The sequence below is a fragment of the Gopherus flavomarginatus genome, chromosome 1, assembly GCF_025201925.1.
Source record: "Gopherus flavomarginatus isolate rGopFla2 chromosome 1, rGopFla2.mat.asm, whole genome shotgun sequence".
Classification (NCBI taxonomy): Eukaryota; Metazoa; Chordata; order Testudines; family Testudinidae; genus Gopherus; species Gopherus flavomarginatus.
In genome coordinates this window covers 104,535,713-104,550,800 of record NC_066617.1, presented here as the reverse complement: position 1 = coordinate 104,550,800, position 15,088 = coordinate 104,535,713, and the positions used below count along the sequence as shown (strand labels likewise).

General features: G+C 40.5%; 1 protein-coding gene across 3 annotated transcripts in view; it reads left to right on the top strand.

Annotated features, from left to right (window-relative positions):
- RFX4 (regulatory factor X4) overlaps window positions 1-15,088 on the top strand; it is a 139,494-nt gene that overhangs the window by 59,500 nt on the left and 64,906 nt on the right. For all 3 annotated transcript variants that reach the window (XM_050926421.1, XM_050926413.1, XM_050926431.1), the window contains exons 5-9: window positions 2,646-2,707; window positions 8,440-8,653; window positions 9,563-9,640; window positions 11,818-11,981; window positions 14,678-14,778. In XM_050926421.1, coding sequence (XP_050782378.1) covers window positions 2,646-2,707; window positions 8,440-8,653; window positions 9,563-9,640; window positions 11,818-11,981; window positions 14,678-14,778 — 619 coding nt within the window. The remainder of the gene's footprint in view (window positions 1-2,645; window positions 2,708-8,439; window positions 8,654-9,562; window positions 9,641-11,817; window positions 11,982-14,677; window positions 14,779-15,088) is intronic.

The following is a 15,088-nucleotide window of genomic DNA, read 5'->3' as shown; positions in this document are numbered from 1 at the left end:
ATTTTAAGAACTCCCACAGCATATGGTTCATACGGTAACATTTACAGTGTTCACTATAACATCTAATCAGCACTTGACAGACTTTGAAAGTTATTCCATTGTTTTATTTTGGTTTTGAAAAATTAGGGTAAAAGTAAAATAGAGTAAGTTTGCTTTTGAATCTACTGCTGTAATATTCAACTTTGGGAGTGGAATGGTACGTTCTGAGTGACAGCAACCACCAAAAGAAAAAAAAGGAAAAAAATCCCCAGAAAGTGGTTCTTCAACATTGCCTTTTTTCCCACAGCCCTGTGGAGCCCCCAACCTTGTCTGCAGAAACTGAAAGAGAGAGGGGTGGGATTAATGTGTAATTAAAGGGAATTTGGAAGGTTGAGATGTTGCGGAATGTTAGATCAGTAGCTGGAACAGCATGTGGTGTTCTTTAGGCAGGCTTCATTGAATCCATACAAAAAAAGAAAGAGGGGCTGCTTGCCCGTCTGCTCATTTATCAAACAGCTAGGCTGAACTTTCACAGCTCCACAAAAGTGTTTTACTGTTTGCTGAAGTTTTGCTCCAGAAATTAAAGCTGAACAGCCTAGTGAGTATGAACATACGTAGCATTTTTGACATAAGCCAAAGTGTGTGCAAGGTTCTGAGAAACAAACACAAATCGATTATCTGTGGCACAAGGAAAACCATTTGTAGATTTGGCAAGAAATGTGTGAAGAATAAGCTAAATATGTGATACGATAATAATCTTTATAAAACACCTTTGATCCAAATGCCCTTTCCAGAGCTTTTGATCATCAGTTAGGGTTAGACAGTGATTGCTGATACCAATTGTGGTAAAATACAACTTTATGAAAAAGTCCATATTATTTAATTCATCTTTAATTGACATTTTCTTCCGTATGAACAGCTCCTTTTATCTTTGTCTTCAATTAATTTTACATGGCTTTCATCGAGTATGAGAAAAATTCAGCAATAATCTAGGGTGGAAAATAGAACGGCTAGGAATAAAATAAAGGAAGAAATTCCTCCTCCATACCAATCTGCAAGGCCTACTGCTTTCTTTCTTGTTTTGGCTGTTCTGCTGAAAGAGTTTTCATCATGCCTCATGTGCTGCTGCAGACTGGGCTCATTCCTGTGGGAGGTTCCACTCGCTTGGACCTCAGTAGCAGTTAGGCAGACCCATACAAAGGGGCCCTGCACTAGTGCAGGGACTAGACTGCATGAAGGAGTCAATAGTTACGGAAGGCACGATCTACTGTTTGAATTAATAATGGTCTGGGTCCTCAATGTTGCTAGCACTGAAGATGTGTTGGTTACCAGTCTTCTTCATTGTCAATTGAGCATAAATCAGTGTTCAAATTCTTTGCTTTATCTTGTTTGTGAAATGCACTGTTATTCTCCATCCAGAGTGTAGATTAAGCCTGCATTAACTCTGTCCTACCCATGTAAACACAACTGTGAACCCCATCTAGCAGAATTGTGGCCTCTGTCAAACAGCAACATCTTTCCAAGGAATCCTCTGGTAGCAATGCAAGTATTTTAATAACAGGAGTGTGGGGGTCCCGAAAGAACTACTGCATTCTAAGATCAGAGGGGCTGCCATGTTAGTCTGGATCTGTAAAAGCAGCAAAGAGTCCTCTGGCACCTTATAAACTAACTGACATATTGGAGCATGAGCTTTTGTGAGTTAATACCCACCTCGTCGGATACATGTATATAAGTCTATAAGGTGCCACAGGACTCTTTGCTGCTTTTGCATTCTAAGAAACATTCTGCTTCCAGAGCCATCAAGATGAGATACTGCCCACATATTAATATTTATAACCAAGTTACCTAAATTGTAAAGTCTCAGGCTTATTTGACCAGACACCAAGCAAATTTTCCAATAATTAATGTCTTATTCTGGTGACACGAAGCCCCTGATCCTGCAAACACATATATGAGCAACTTTAATAGAAGAACTGTGCCCTTAAAGTTTATGAATCACATTTCACTCTGGTATAAATTCAGAGCAATTTCATTTAAGTGAATGGAGTTGTTCTGAATTTCATTTGTTATTTTGCCTCATTCAGTAAAGGGATTAAATTAATACATCGTGTTTTAGAAAAAGCTAATTTGGTCAGATTTCTCCTGTCACACTTAACATGTACGTGCAGTGGTGCCCACAGCTCGGTTTGCTACACATGGTGCATACCATTGGCAGGGGTGCCAATGTGGGGAGTGGGGTACGGCTGCCCAGAGAGAGGGGAAAATAGGCAGTTTGCCCGTTGCCCCCATGTGGTGGTGTGACCCAGCATGCAGGGTTGCACTGCCACTCAGAGAGGCCATGGGTCCAAACTTATCATGATGGAGGGTCGCAGGGCCCCATTTCAGTGAGTGGTGTTGCGACCTGGCACCAGGCCAAACCTGAGTGGCCCTGTGATGCTGGCCACCAAGTTGCAACAAACTGGAATGGGGAACTGGGCCTACGTGCCATTGCAGGATGAGTGCGATTGTGCACACTAGGTGACAAATTTCTCGTGGTTCTCCTGTGTACATTCAATACAATTTCTCTTCCTTTCCCTCATGCTACCCAAAACAGGCTATATTAAAAATACTGTATTGGCATATGTGATTTTTTGGATTTGTTAACACGTCTCTGTATTTATTTGCAGATAATAAGACAACAATTTCCACAGTTAACAACGAGAAGACTTGGAACCAGAGGCCAGTCAAAGTGAGCATCGTATAGTATTATCTCACATTCTCATCCAGGGCCAAATTTTGCCATGGTTTCCTGCAGTGAAGATAGGGACATGACACCAGGGATGAATTTTTCCCTGTAGCATTTTAGAACCAAATTTTGCCTGAAGATTCTACTGTGGCATTCCCATTGACTTCTATTTCTGTTGCCTTGGAAGCCATTACCAAGTAATGTTTTCTCTTAGTGGTGTAATAACTATAGTCATTTATAAATAGTCTAAAAGAGCATCTTTTACATATTTCACCATTCTGTGCTAACTCTCTGCAACTTTGTAGAGTTATAACATCATTTATGTTTCATATACATTTTATACAGCACCTTTCTTGCCAAAAGGTTCCAGAGCACTTCATACACTATTTGAGATCTTCACACCCACCACTGAAATGCAACCATTTCTGGGGTGCAATGTGGCAGTTATTCAATAGCATACAGTTTAGGGCATAAATGGTAGAACGCTATATCAAAAAGAGACTCTAGAGGGAATTTAGGTAGAAAGAATCCAATTGCCCAAACTGGAAATTGGCTAGGAACCTGGAGTTAATACCCTCTGCTCTTGTGAGAAGATGAGATCTTTAATAACCATAAGTGGTCAGGTTTTGAGTTTTCTGTCTCATCCAAAAGATGAAATTTCCATAGTAAAGTGCATCCTAACATCACAGGAATTGGGTCTATACTGATTCAGGAAGAAGAGTGAATGCAACATCACTCTCTGCAACACCTAGGTTTTCCTTGGACATCCACATATTGGACAGATCTGACCCTTAATTTGTAAAATATAAAATGAAAGCCCTAACTAGTATGGCTGCAAAAATTTGTTCGTAAAACTTCTCATTCCCACATAAAGCCTACAAGCACAATGTTACTAATCAATAAGAAAAACACATAAAATGATAATTAAACCTATATATTCACATATATTAAGGATAGAAGCCAACAATAACTCACACATAGAAAGATATTCAGTCAAATACCATTTTAAAATCTGATTTCACTTCCTTCTAATAAATCGTTCCATGGTGATGTGTCTCTAGCAGGTTCTCTTCACTGAGATCAAAACTAACTGTACAACAACCCACCACTGTCTCCTTGAGGCAACTTTTATGAGAATTTCCTGTGTTTTGTAACCAAACTCTTTTTCCAGAGTGATAACCCCCAGACAGTTTCAAAATTGAGATCTCATCCCAAAGACCATTGTGTTTCTGCCCAGCTACCATAATGGTTAATAACTCAAAATATTATTGACATGAAATTGATGGTCTAGTCCAAAATTATAGGCCAGGAGGGCTCCAGATAGCCAGGTTTAGAAATGGACATGATTTCTGCACTGGTTCAACAAAGGCAGTATGTATGAAGATGTGACAGTTTGGTTTTGGGTAGCATACCATGCAACTGTACGCTATCTCACACTGTTGTCAACTGCATCGTCATTTGGTTAATTGCTTTTCAGCTGAAAGGAAAGGGTGGGTGCTACCATGTTTGTCAATAATATTAATTGCCTTAGAGGATGGTTCTTCTGTCATTTGAGTGCTGGAACTAGCAATTCACTTGTACTATAATGGGGACACCCAAACCTGACCCATTTGAGGAATATGGCTTCCTGGCAGTTTACCAGGAGCCCCAGTTCCATGCTTAATTTGCATAAACAGAAATAGAGAGCAATTACACAATCACACTCCTGTTTAATGCAGAGGTATGGGCATATTTTCACATTTAAAGTTGGTCGTAGCCACTGTCCTGCTGTAGAACTTTGTGGGCAGCATTTGGCCACAATACTGCCTTTCAGAGGGAACACCTTCAGGAACAGCATCCAGTTGAATAGGCCAACTCATTACATAGTTATGTGGGTGCATTTCCAGGTAGACGTGGTTATTTTAATATTTACAGGTTCCATTCTTGGTGATGTGGGAGTGTCAGTAGGATATCCCGTGGCCATGTGTCATCTCACTGGATTGTCCAGTAAGATTCCCATGCTGTTCAGACTTGGCCTGGGTTGTTGCTAACATCTGACCTTAACCATCTTTCTAAACAAGGAAAGGCAGGCAAAACAAACAACAAAATAATCAGAGCAATCTACAGGGTTTTAGGCAGTCAACATAGAAACAAATGCATGGCCACATAGGGAGTTCATGATTACCACTGTGCTGGATGTCTTGGCCCCCTCAAAATTTCACAGCACAGGAGGGGTGGAATTCAACTCTTTCAGGTCTACATCTCTTTTAGCTGTTAGCAGTGTAAGGATCACAGCACCCAGATGAGTAGTTCTGATTTTATCCAATTAAAGGTAAAGATATATATGCATATACTACAGTCCGTCACAATAAACACACTCTTTGCCATATGCAGTACTGCTCTGAGTTCTATTTTTATTTTCAAAAATATCCAATCACATTCAAATTAAATGTTATATAGAGAAATTACTAAAGAACTAAAAGATAACATCTGTCTCCCTCTCAACAACTGGGCAGACAAATTGCTGCCAATATCATTTCACTCCACTACCCACCTATTGCCAAAGGGAACTCCAGATGTACCAGTAGTTAAGATTATCTAGCTTCACGCTGTTCTGCCTTCAGTCTTTTTATAGAAAAAAGTAACATTAGGAAGTTCAGAGCTACAATGTCACTATGCTTCTGGTCATCAGCTGAGCAGCTTTCTTCTTTGCAACAGGGTTTATTGCCTCTAAGAACGCAGCTGTGTTCTATCTCACTGAGCTTAAAAACCGTTTCACAACAGGTGAGCCAGAGGAAGGCAGCTATACATAAAAGCTGATTTCTTTCTGCATGGTACCATAGCTTGAAACCCTTCAATTGTATGAACACGGGGTTACTTTTCCCAATGGAAACTACATGGTGTGCAGGGAATTTTATTTCTTTCACTGAAGGAGTACTGCAGGTACTCAGCCCATGAAAGGAAAAGTCATTCCACTCTGCTCTAAAAATGTTTGTGTATGGTCGGCCTTTTATTCTCTTAGAGCTCAGACTTTCATATGCTGGCCATTGGCCTAACTCTTTTCCACAGTAACTGATAGGTAAAGTTAGAAAATAATGTTTACAGAGCACACTTAGGAGTTTTTGTCCTTTGGAGCAATAATCCTAATAAGCTAATTTTGAATGTTGCCATTTCTTTGATTTTGAGGCTATTGGGGAAAAAAAACTCTTTTGTAGTGTACTGCTAAGTGAAATATACCAGGAAAGAAATAATATAGAATAAAACACTATCAAATTCTCCATACTTTTGTTCAAGTTTTGATTTTGAAACAGGTATAGCTGAGATCAGATTGAGCTTCTGTGAGTTGCTGAATTTATCAGAGGGAAAGGCCTCTCATATGATGCAACCTACAATTTCCCCGGAACTCACCAATTAAACTGACTGTGGTAGATGGTGATCCCTTACTCATGGTGAATTGTATGTACTCCGTGAATAGTCCTAATGGAGTCAATGAGGTTAGCTTTGGAGTAAAGCGCTACCCAGCCTGAGTAAAAGAATCAGAATCTAGCCCTAAAGGAACAATTTAGTGATAGAACACAAGGGGTCTGGAGTCAAAGGTGGCTTTAATCCATTTTTGTGCTCTCCTGATCCGGGGGGCTGGGGCCCTGCCTAGGTTATGGCAGCCTGCAGTGCTGCCTGCTGCAGCCTTGCCCCCAGCATGCCCCTCCTGTCTTCAGTCCCACCTCTGGCATGACCACTTCATCAGGGCTTGCCAGGAGGCTCTCAGAAGGCAGCTTTATGAAGGTGCTTTTAGAGCCCCTTTAGGTTGCTACAACTCTTTTATGCAGCATAAGAGCCATTGAGAGGATCTGACTTATGATAAAACAAATGGAGCACATCAGTGTGTACAGCAGATGGCAGCTGAGCAGGAATGCAAGATTGTCATCTTAAATGGGGAACAGGGTTAGGACTAGAGCCAGTTGGGAAATTTCTGATGCAAGTTTAATCAGAAAATGCTGATTTGTCAGACCCGAACTATTGTTCGGAAATGTCTCAGGTTTGATGACCTTTAGTTAAGTCCCAAGCAGAGTTCTGGTGGATCCTTGCCTGGTTTCCTGGCAGGCTGCTGGCGAACATGTGTTTCCAGGGTTTGGGTCTGGGCCAGCCCCACTGTGTGGATTGCTCTGGGGGATCCCAGCTGACTACCAGGACTTCCTGTGGGTGGAGCCGCCCCAGAAGCACAGACTCTGGGAACCCTGGGAGCTGCTGAATGAAGTTGACATGATTCTTGTCAGTTTACCTGCTGCTTATAGAAGCCACACATGGTGTTTCCAAAACCATTTCCTCCCCGCCCCCCCAGAATTTTCAGTTCACACAGGAAACTGAACAATTTGGTTGCAGTCTGAATCAGATTGAAGTCAGATTTCTAACTGTCAAATTTCCCTTGAACCAGAAATCCTGAATTTCAGCCAGCTGTAGTTAGGACTAGTCTGGTAGTCTGCTGCCTGTGTGGAATCTGGGGTTTGTCCTAAGCCCTTAAAGGGAACTCTAGGGAATGGAGAATGGGGTTTTCAAAAGTGCTGAAGTGATGTAGAAGCATAAATGCCATTGAAAGCCAATTGGACTTGTGCTCAGAAGTCACTTTGGGGCTTTTGAAAATCCCACTGAGTCTAATGTTTTCAAGTGAGTCTCTTTTGGCATCACTGATGGGCTCCCGGAGGAGCCACACCCTAGAAGGTGTCTGTGACACTAGGCCTATGAAAGGACATGAAGATGCCCGACAACTCTCTCTAGCAAAAACAAAGAAGCGAATGAATGTTTCAAGAGAAGGATATTTTTGTGACATTGTCTATTTTCATAATCATCACAATGAGGTAGTGATGGCTGGATTGCTGTGGTCAAGGTTAGGCAAGTTGATGGAAAGAATCATATTGTCCATCCTGCTTTGATGCAGGAGGTTGGACTGGATAATGTGTGGTCCCATTGTCATCTATGATAATACTAAGCTGTAGCACAAATTTACAGTGATAGGGCTGATTCAGTTTGGCAGTGATGTAAGAACAGTGTTAAGCCTACTCTGTTTTCCCTATGTATTGTAGCACAGGTGGTGTTATCCTGTCATGTAACAGCCCTCATTGGTCTCAGCCTAATGAGGATAGCAATCCAAGTTGCAATCAACTTTATCCAGAAATTTACATTCCTGGGAGTTGCCAATTTGTGCCATGCTTTTTTTCTCTTTCTCTTTGAAATTTTGTTTCTTCTAAAGTTTTGTTTCTTCTAAAGCTCTACTTGTGATAAAGACTTTTGCTCCCCAGGATCCAACCAGCACTCAGTGGCCTGAGAATCAGGGAGCTGGAAATATAGCAGAGGGACTTGTCCTGTTGGTCGGGCGCTTTGTCTCTGCCCATAGCTAAGTAAAGTGATCAGCTGCAGAGCTCTAGCACAATGCTTAAACAACAAGTAGCTTTAAGCTACAGCTGAGGATTTTAAGAAAGTACAAACAAAAAGTTGCAATCCCTTAGTTCCCTGCCCAACCACAAAACCAGCTTTACTCTTCCTGATTAGAGCTATTTTTACCAGCAGGATTGATATTTGGAAACTTGATACATTACAATGTCATTCTGCCATTAAATCGGTGCTTGTGCACCAAATGTACCCAGGCACACATCTGTTTTGCAAGAGAAGCCGCCAGCAATTGCATATTTTCTCTCCTCCCACCCTTTTTTTGTATGCTGTATGAATAGGTTGATTATAAAATGTGTATCTTCATGTATCAGGTACCATTACTATGGCATTGCAGTGAAAGAGAGCTCTCAGTATTATGACGTGATGTATTCTAAGAAAGGAGCAGCCTGGGTCAATGAAACAGGAAAAAAAGAAGTAACCAAACAGACAGTGGCGTATTCACCACGATCCAAACTTGGAACGTTACTGCCAGAGTTTCCAAATGTCAAAGATCTAAATCTGCCAGCCAGTCTGCCAGAGGAGAAGGTAATGCTTTTGAAATATTTCTTTGGCTTGCCTTGCTTTTTTCCTGTTGATGAAAGGTTGATCTAAAATACAAGGATCTTAAAACAACAGTGAGTTTAATAATGCCTTGGCTTTATTTATGAGGGACTTAATTGCTCCATGTGCTACGGGCACGTATTTTTCTCTCACTTAAATGTCTGACAAAAAATCTACTGTAGCTTTTTTTTTTCCCTTCAACATTTCTGAGTTCAATGTAAAGTCATTCTGTAGACGCAGTGTATACAGTAAGAAAGGATTAGCAACGGGTATCTGTTTATGTCACCAGTTGTAATATTCTAGGCCTCTGTTTCTGTAATTGACTATACCATCTACAAAGTCTGAACTCCCTTGTTTGCAAGCTGAAAGAAATCTATTATAACACTTTCCTGAGGAAAGAGTGTATTTACTGCATTTCTCCTTCCTGCAGGCTGGAAAGTGAAAGAAATCTTATATGTGCATATGGCAAAATGTCTTGACCCTTGATTGATCTACTTTGCAGACACTATTCATGTGTTTAGTAAATATGTAAACGGAACAAAATAAATAGGGTTCTATATATCCTAATTAAGGGCTATGCTCTTCCTGTTGATCTCATCAGGGCCTTTTTGCTCATTTTATACTTGTAGAATCTCCATCAAGGAATCCTCTGTAGGTCTCAAAAAGGAGAATTTAGCTTTAAGACTTGAATTGTTCCTAATAGTTATCTAATTGAACTCATCACTTCAGCTGATTTTAGTATTTTTTGTAATTACATGTGGAGGAAAACCCCCATGTTCCTTTTGTACTGTGTATTTTGATAGTCGTTTTTAAAGCAGAAGTGTTTTAAATTTGATTTGATTTGATTTTTAAGTAAAATGATCTTTTGTGTGTGTCTTTTCTTTTCTTTCTCAGGTTTCTACCTTTATTATGATGTACAGAACTCACTGTCAGAGGATACTAGACACTGTAATAAGAGCCAACTTTGATGAGGTATGCTGAGAAAGAAAATAGCTGTAGTTTAATAACATTTAATGTATCCAGGACTTCTGGACCATACTTTGAATGTGATATTTCAAATGATAGATTATCTGGTACATATTTGTAAATAATGAAGGATGTTTAAATTTGTGTATATAGGGTGCTTTATACCTGGGGGAGGGATTGCTCAGTGGTTTGAGCATTGGCCTGCTAAACCCAGGGTTGTGAGGGGACCATTTAGGGATCTGGGGCAAAAATCTTTCTGGGGATTGGTCCTGCTTTGAGCAAGGGGTTGGACTAGATGACCTTCTGAGGTCCTTTCCAACACTGATATTCTATGATAACTCTTATCTATATCATCACATAAATTAGAGAAAAAATCTACTAAATTATCTAGTTTACCCCTCCTCCAATGCAGGATTGGCCCCTACAGTATACTCTTTAAGTGCTGGTCAGTCCAATTTTTCCTGTGATTCAAGAAATGAGTCTTCCATCACTTTCCTAGGGAGATCTTTATACAGTAACGTATCAATCTTAGGGAATTTTTCTCGATGGTCAGTATAAATTTACCATTATCCAGTTATAGCCTTGTGCTGCTAGTAACACTTACCATTGATTGCTTGGATATCTGTTAGGAATGAGCATGTATTCTGGATACAAGAGTCAGAGTGATTCATTGCAGCCAGTCTGAGGCATCACATAGGTTTGACTGGCTTCAGTATATAAACTACCCCCCCCTCAAATTTGCAACCTATTTTTCTTAGTCTGAGAACTTTCTGGTCATGCACTTACATAGCCTTTGTTATAGTTCAAGAACTTCAAACTCCCCAAATTGCTGATGTGTAAAGTAATTTGAAATTGCATATGGAGAAAGTATTTAGTTAAGGAAAATAAGTCTGAATACACAGAGACTGGGATTTGCAAAGGAACCTAAGGGAGTCAAGACACCCAACTCCTGTTGAAAGACAATGGGAGCTGGGCATCTATTCGGGTCGGCCCCTTTGAACATCCCCGCCAGAGTGTGAGCAGAATTCCCTAGGCCTGTCTCTCATGCTGCATTATTCCCCACACTTTTCCAGTTTCAAGCTGAGGCTCTTTAAATGATTACATCCAGCCTAGATGTTTTTATTTACTCAAGCAAAATAGGAATGCTCTCCCATTTTAATATTTTCCATTGGTCACTTCCCTGTTAACAATCACCCATCTTCAAATAGGGATCAAGGCGGTTTCTTAATGAGAGTAAAACTGACATACATCTTATATAAGGAAAATACCCCCTATTCTAGTCCCATTGACTTCAGTGGCTCTGAATAAGCATAGATATAGAGGAATTCGCAGGTTCAGCTCCACAATAGTTCCTTAGTCAGATATTTTGTTGGGAAATCAGATCGTTTTTCAGCACCTCTGATGGCTATAAATTTTACAGGCCTGATTCTCAACTGCTTTGCACTTTGTGTAGTCATTCACATCAGTGCATAGTGGGTCTAAAATGCCATCAGACTGGAATACTAATGTTTTGATTGCTCTAAGACTCATCAAATATTTTTCCATGGAAAATGGCTTTTTTTCCCAAATGAAAATTTTCACAGAAAATTTCTGGTTTTGGCTGAAATTCTCACTTACCTTTTTATTTATTAATCTGAAAACAGATTTCCCCTCCTTCCCCCCTCCCCTTTCCCTTTCTAGTGGAAACATTTTCAGTTTCAATTTTTTCAAAAAACCCAGAAAGTGGCTTTCAAAAAACCAAACATGTTTTGTTCCTTCCAAAAATGTCCATGGAAAATACTTCCCATATTTTGACCAGCTCTAGCCTCCTTCCAGCATTCACTTTGCACATGTATAAATGGCTGTGCAAGGTGCAGGCTGTGGAAAATCAGGCTGTCTATGTGGAAGTCAAGGTGCTGCACTCATTGTGCCTGCTGGTGGAGTATAAAAATTGCGTGGCATGCATGGAACCCTTGCAGTCTGCTAAAGCAAAAGCTTTCCTTAAACTGATCACCCTGCTGGTAATGCCCATGTATCCTCTTGTGCATTTATCTTATGATGTACCATGTCTGGGTAGGGACTCTCTCATGTGAGTTTTGTGCAGCACCATGTACAACTATGGTGACATATCAGTAATATGGAATTAGGTCATTTAAGAAAAAAATCATATTTGCCATGTATAATTTGTGTGTGTGTGATTCTAGGTTCAAAGTTTTCTTCTGCACTTTTGGCAAGGGATGCCGCCTCACATGCTTCCTGTATTGGGTTCTTCCACTGTAGTAAATATAGTTGGGGTTTGTGATTCAATATTGTACAAAGCTATTTCTGGAGTTTTGATGCCAACAGTACTGCAAGCATTACCTGACAGGTTAGTATGTTCTGCAGTATTGACAGTTTTTGTTGGAATTGTTTTTGTTAATTGTGTGGATTTGTTTTCACTATTGGTGCAGTTCTTAAAAAGCATAATTTCCCTACATATTTCCTATTTCCTGAATCCAGGTCAGAATCAATTTAAATGAGTTTAAAGATAGATAGAAATGTCTCATAAAATATAAATGGTCAGATTGCAGCTGGCATGTGAACGAGTGTCAATCAGAAATCTATAGGTAGTGGAATGCCTTCATTATGCCTCCTTTGAAAACTTTCAGAGAGGCTGCTCAGTCACTTTTCCAGGACTGATAGCTCAATATTCTGAGTTATGGCCCCAAGAGTAGTAAGTATGGTCTACCTGCATATGCGCAAATGCATACACAACTGCAGAAATCCAAGCATTGGTCTCTGTCACAGGCTCTGACCCACATTGTTCTTCCACTTACCAGGAATAGAATGCATGTGGGGGCTGGGTGTAAGGCTGAGCTCTGAGAGAACATGAATGCATTTAAATGCTATAGTGGACATGATAGAATTGTGTCCATTTGGGGGTCACTTTCTTCACATGGTCCAGAACCAGGGCCCACACTGCCTGTCTCTACAGGAAAGATACCTAGAATTCCACACTAGTTTGAGAGCTACATTCTCCTTTCTGATCTGTATGTCAGATCTTGTCTGTTCTTGTCCCACACGTAATTCGTGTCCATGGAGTTTTGCTTACATAGAGAAAGCAGGGTTAGGGTCATCAATTAACTGCAGTTTTATTCAACCAGTGTATGTAGCTTCTTTTTCTCTTTGTGAATTATCTGAAAACAGACTTAGATTTTTATGAATTTGTTCAATATTCAAAATTATTTGACAAAATTCAGCACAAGATTTGCTAACAATTTGTTGAGACTACTGCTTTGAGTGTTCACTCTTTGCACTGCACGTTTGGTCACCTACATTTTATTGTAGCTCTAATTACAGCAAACATTTTCTGGCTTTTGTTCTACTTAAACTAGAGTGCAGTGTTCAGACTGTATGGTTTGTTAAGTAGATGCAAAGTATCTGTCTGCAACCAGGAACAGGGTACAAGCGTGGATTTCTTTGGTAAACCTTGCAAGTTTTTGCAGACTTCAGTTCCTCCCTCCTTGCCCCCCAATCTATTTCATCGGAAGGATTAAATTGCATAGCAGCCCTTTTTTCAAGCTGCTTAGTTCTTTCAGAGCAAATAAGGAGAGACTTGAGTGTGAATATGGACTTTTGTAATGCATATAAAGGGCCAGATTGTAGCTGTTAAGCCATGGCCAACACTGGAGGGAGTGCAGAAGGGTCTCACAGCAATGGAGACACAGCAATGGAAGCCCTTGGAGGAAATCTTGCTGACTCAGCTAGAATTCCCTGGGAACAAATATTGCAGTGCCAGCAAAGCCAACCTTTCAGTGGGGGCATCAAGCACTCCCATCCACGCCCAGCACTCGAAGACTGCCCATGGGGAGGAAGGCAGGACCATGGCCATGTCCTCTGCAACAAACCTCTTCCTGCCCCAGTGTGAGCAGCTAGTATCCACAGGAAACTGGCTGTGCACTACATCCAGTGACTTGAGCCCAGTCCCCGCACAGGGCTCCATAAGGAGTGGGAAAACTTCTGTGTGTCCTCCCCCTTCCACCTTTGTGTACCCGCGCAGGGCTAGGCACAATAGAGCTCAAAACTCTAGTCTTGAGTCTACTGTTCCTTAAAGGGATGACTGAGAGTAGGCCCATGATTTTTTTTTATGACAGTTGAATAGGTTGAGGCTAATTCCCCTCCCCCCCACAACTGAAACCACCAAACACAAGCTTAGTGAAGTAGGAAGGCCATCTTTAAAGTTGATTTGAATGAGGAAGATGAATCTGAAACTATTCCTGAGCTCAGCGTATTTTGGGTATTTTTCCTTTTGCTTCAGATATTTTCAGATGTTTTCTATACTATCCAAGTCCTTGATCCTGCAGGTGACTCTATGTTCACAGTGGGGCTGCCTACAGGTGTAGGACCTGCCCAGACAGTTACTTGCATGATCAGGGTTCAGATCTGACCCGGTTTGAGAATACAGTTCCCAAAATGTAGTAATGGGGCTATTTCTTCCCCTTTCCAAACTTCTAAAGGTCTGATATTTTTATGCAGCTTCCTATGTTTAGTCCTGTTTAAACTATTCACTAAAAAGCCCTGTTACTGGGCTGCCAGTGGGCCCCATAGACCGCAGTAGGGTGAATTCTGCTCAGAAGAATTGTACTAGTGTGAATGTGGAGTAACACCACTGACTAACAGAATTCCTCCATGTATACGCTGGTGTAACAGAGAATTGAATCTGGCCCAATAGTCACTCTACCCTCCTGAAGCTATGTCACAATTTCCCTTTTAGGTTATGGAACAATTGTTAAATGTAAACAACCAGTTAGACTTCCAGAATCCAGATGTGGCTGTTCAAATTGGCAATTAAGTGCATGAATTCCTGTATTATGAACCTTAATGTCAATTTCATATCCCAAATGGGGGATCTAAATGTACTGTTAAGATGCCCACATCTGAAAATTGTGTCCTTGGTACCTTTGTTTATAAATTGTAACTAAAAATGATGTGCTCAGTGGTGGAACCCTGGCTTTACATGCTTCCAGGCACTGCCGTATAGACCACAGAGTGTACATTTTCTGAAGTAGTGATTTCTCTTTTCAGCTTGACGCAGGTGATCCGAAAGTTTGCAAAACAGCTGGATGAGTGGTTAAAAGTAGCTCTCTATGACCTGCCAGAAAACCTCCGAAATATCAAGTTTGAGTGTATGTATTGAGCAGTCTCTTTTTTTTTTAATGTGAGAAGAATGTGTTATTTATCAGTTACAAATTAATTGGAAGCTAGGAAAATGTTCCATTAGTCATGAAAAAAGATCAACATTACAGATCTTTCATTAACCAATAATCTCCACTCACTCATGAGAACCAATTTCCTTTAAATGTAATAAGTCACAGCGCTAAGACCAGTTGTCTTTCCCTTTTTGTGGATCTGATAAGAAATTAATTTGTTGACAGTAAGCAAGCATTAAGCATGATATTAGGCAAAGCAAATTATTAAACAAACCTATAGACTTGC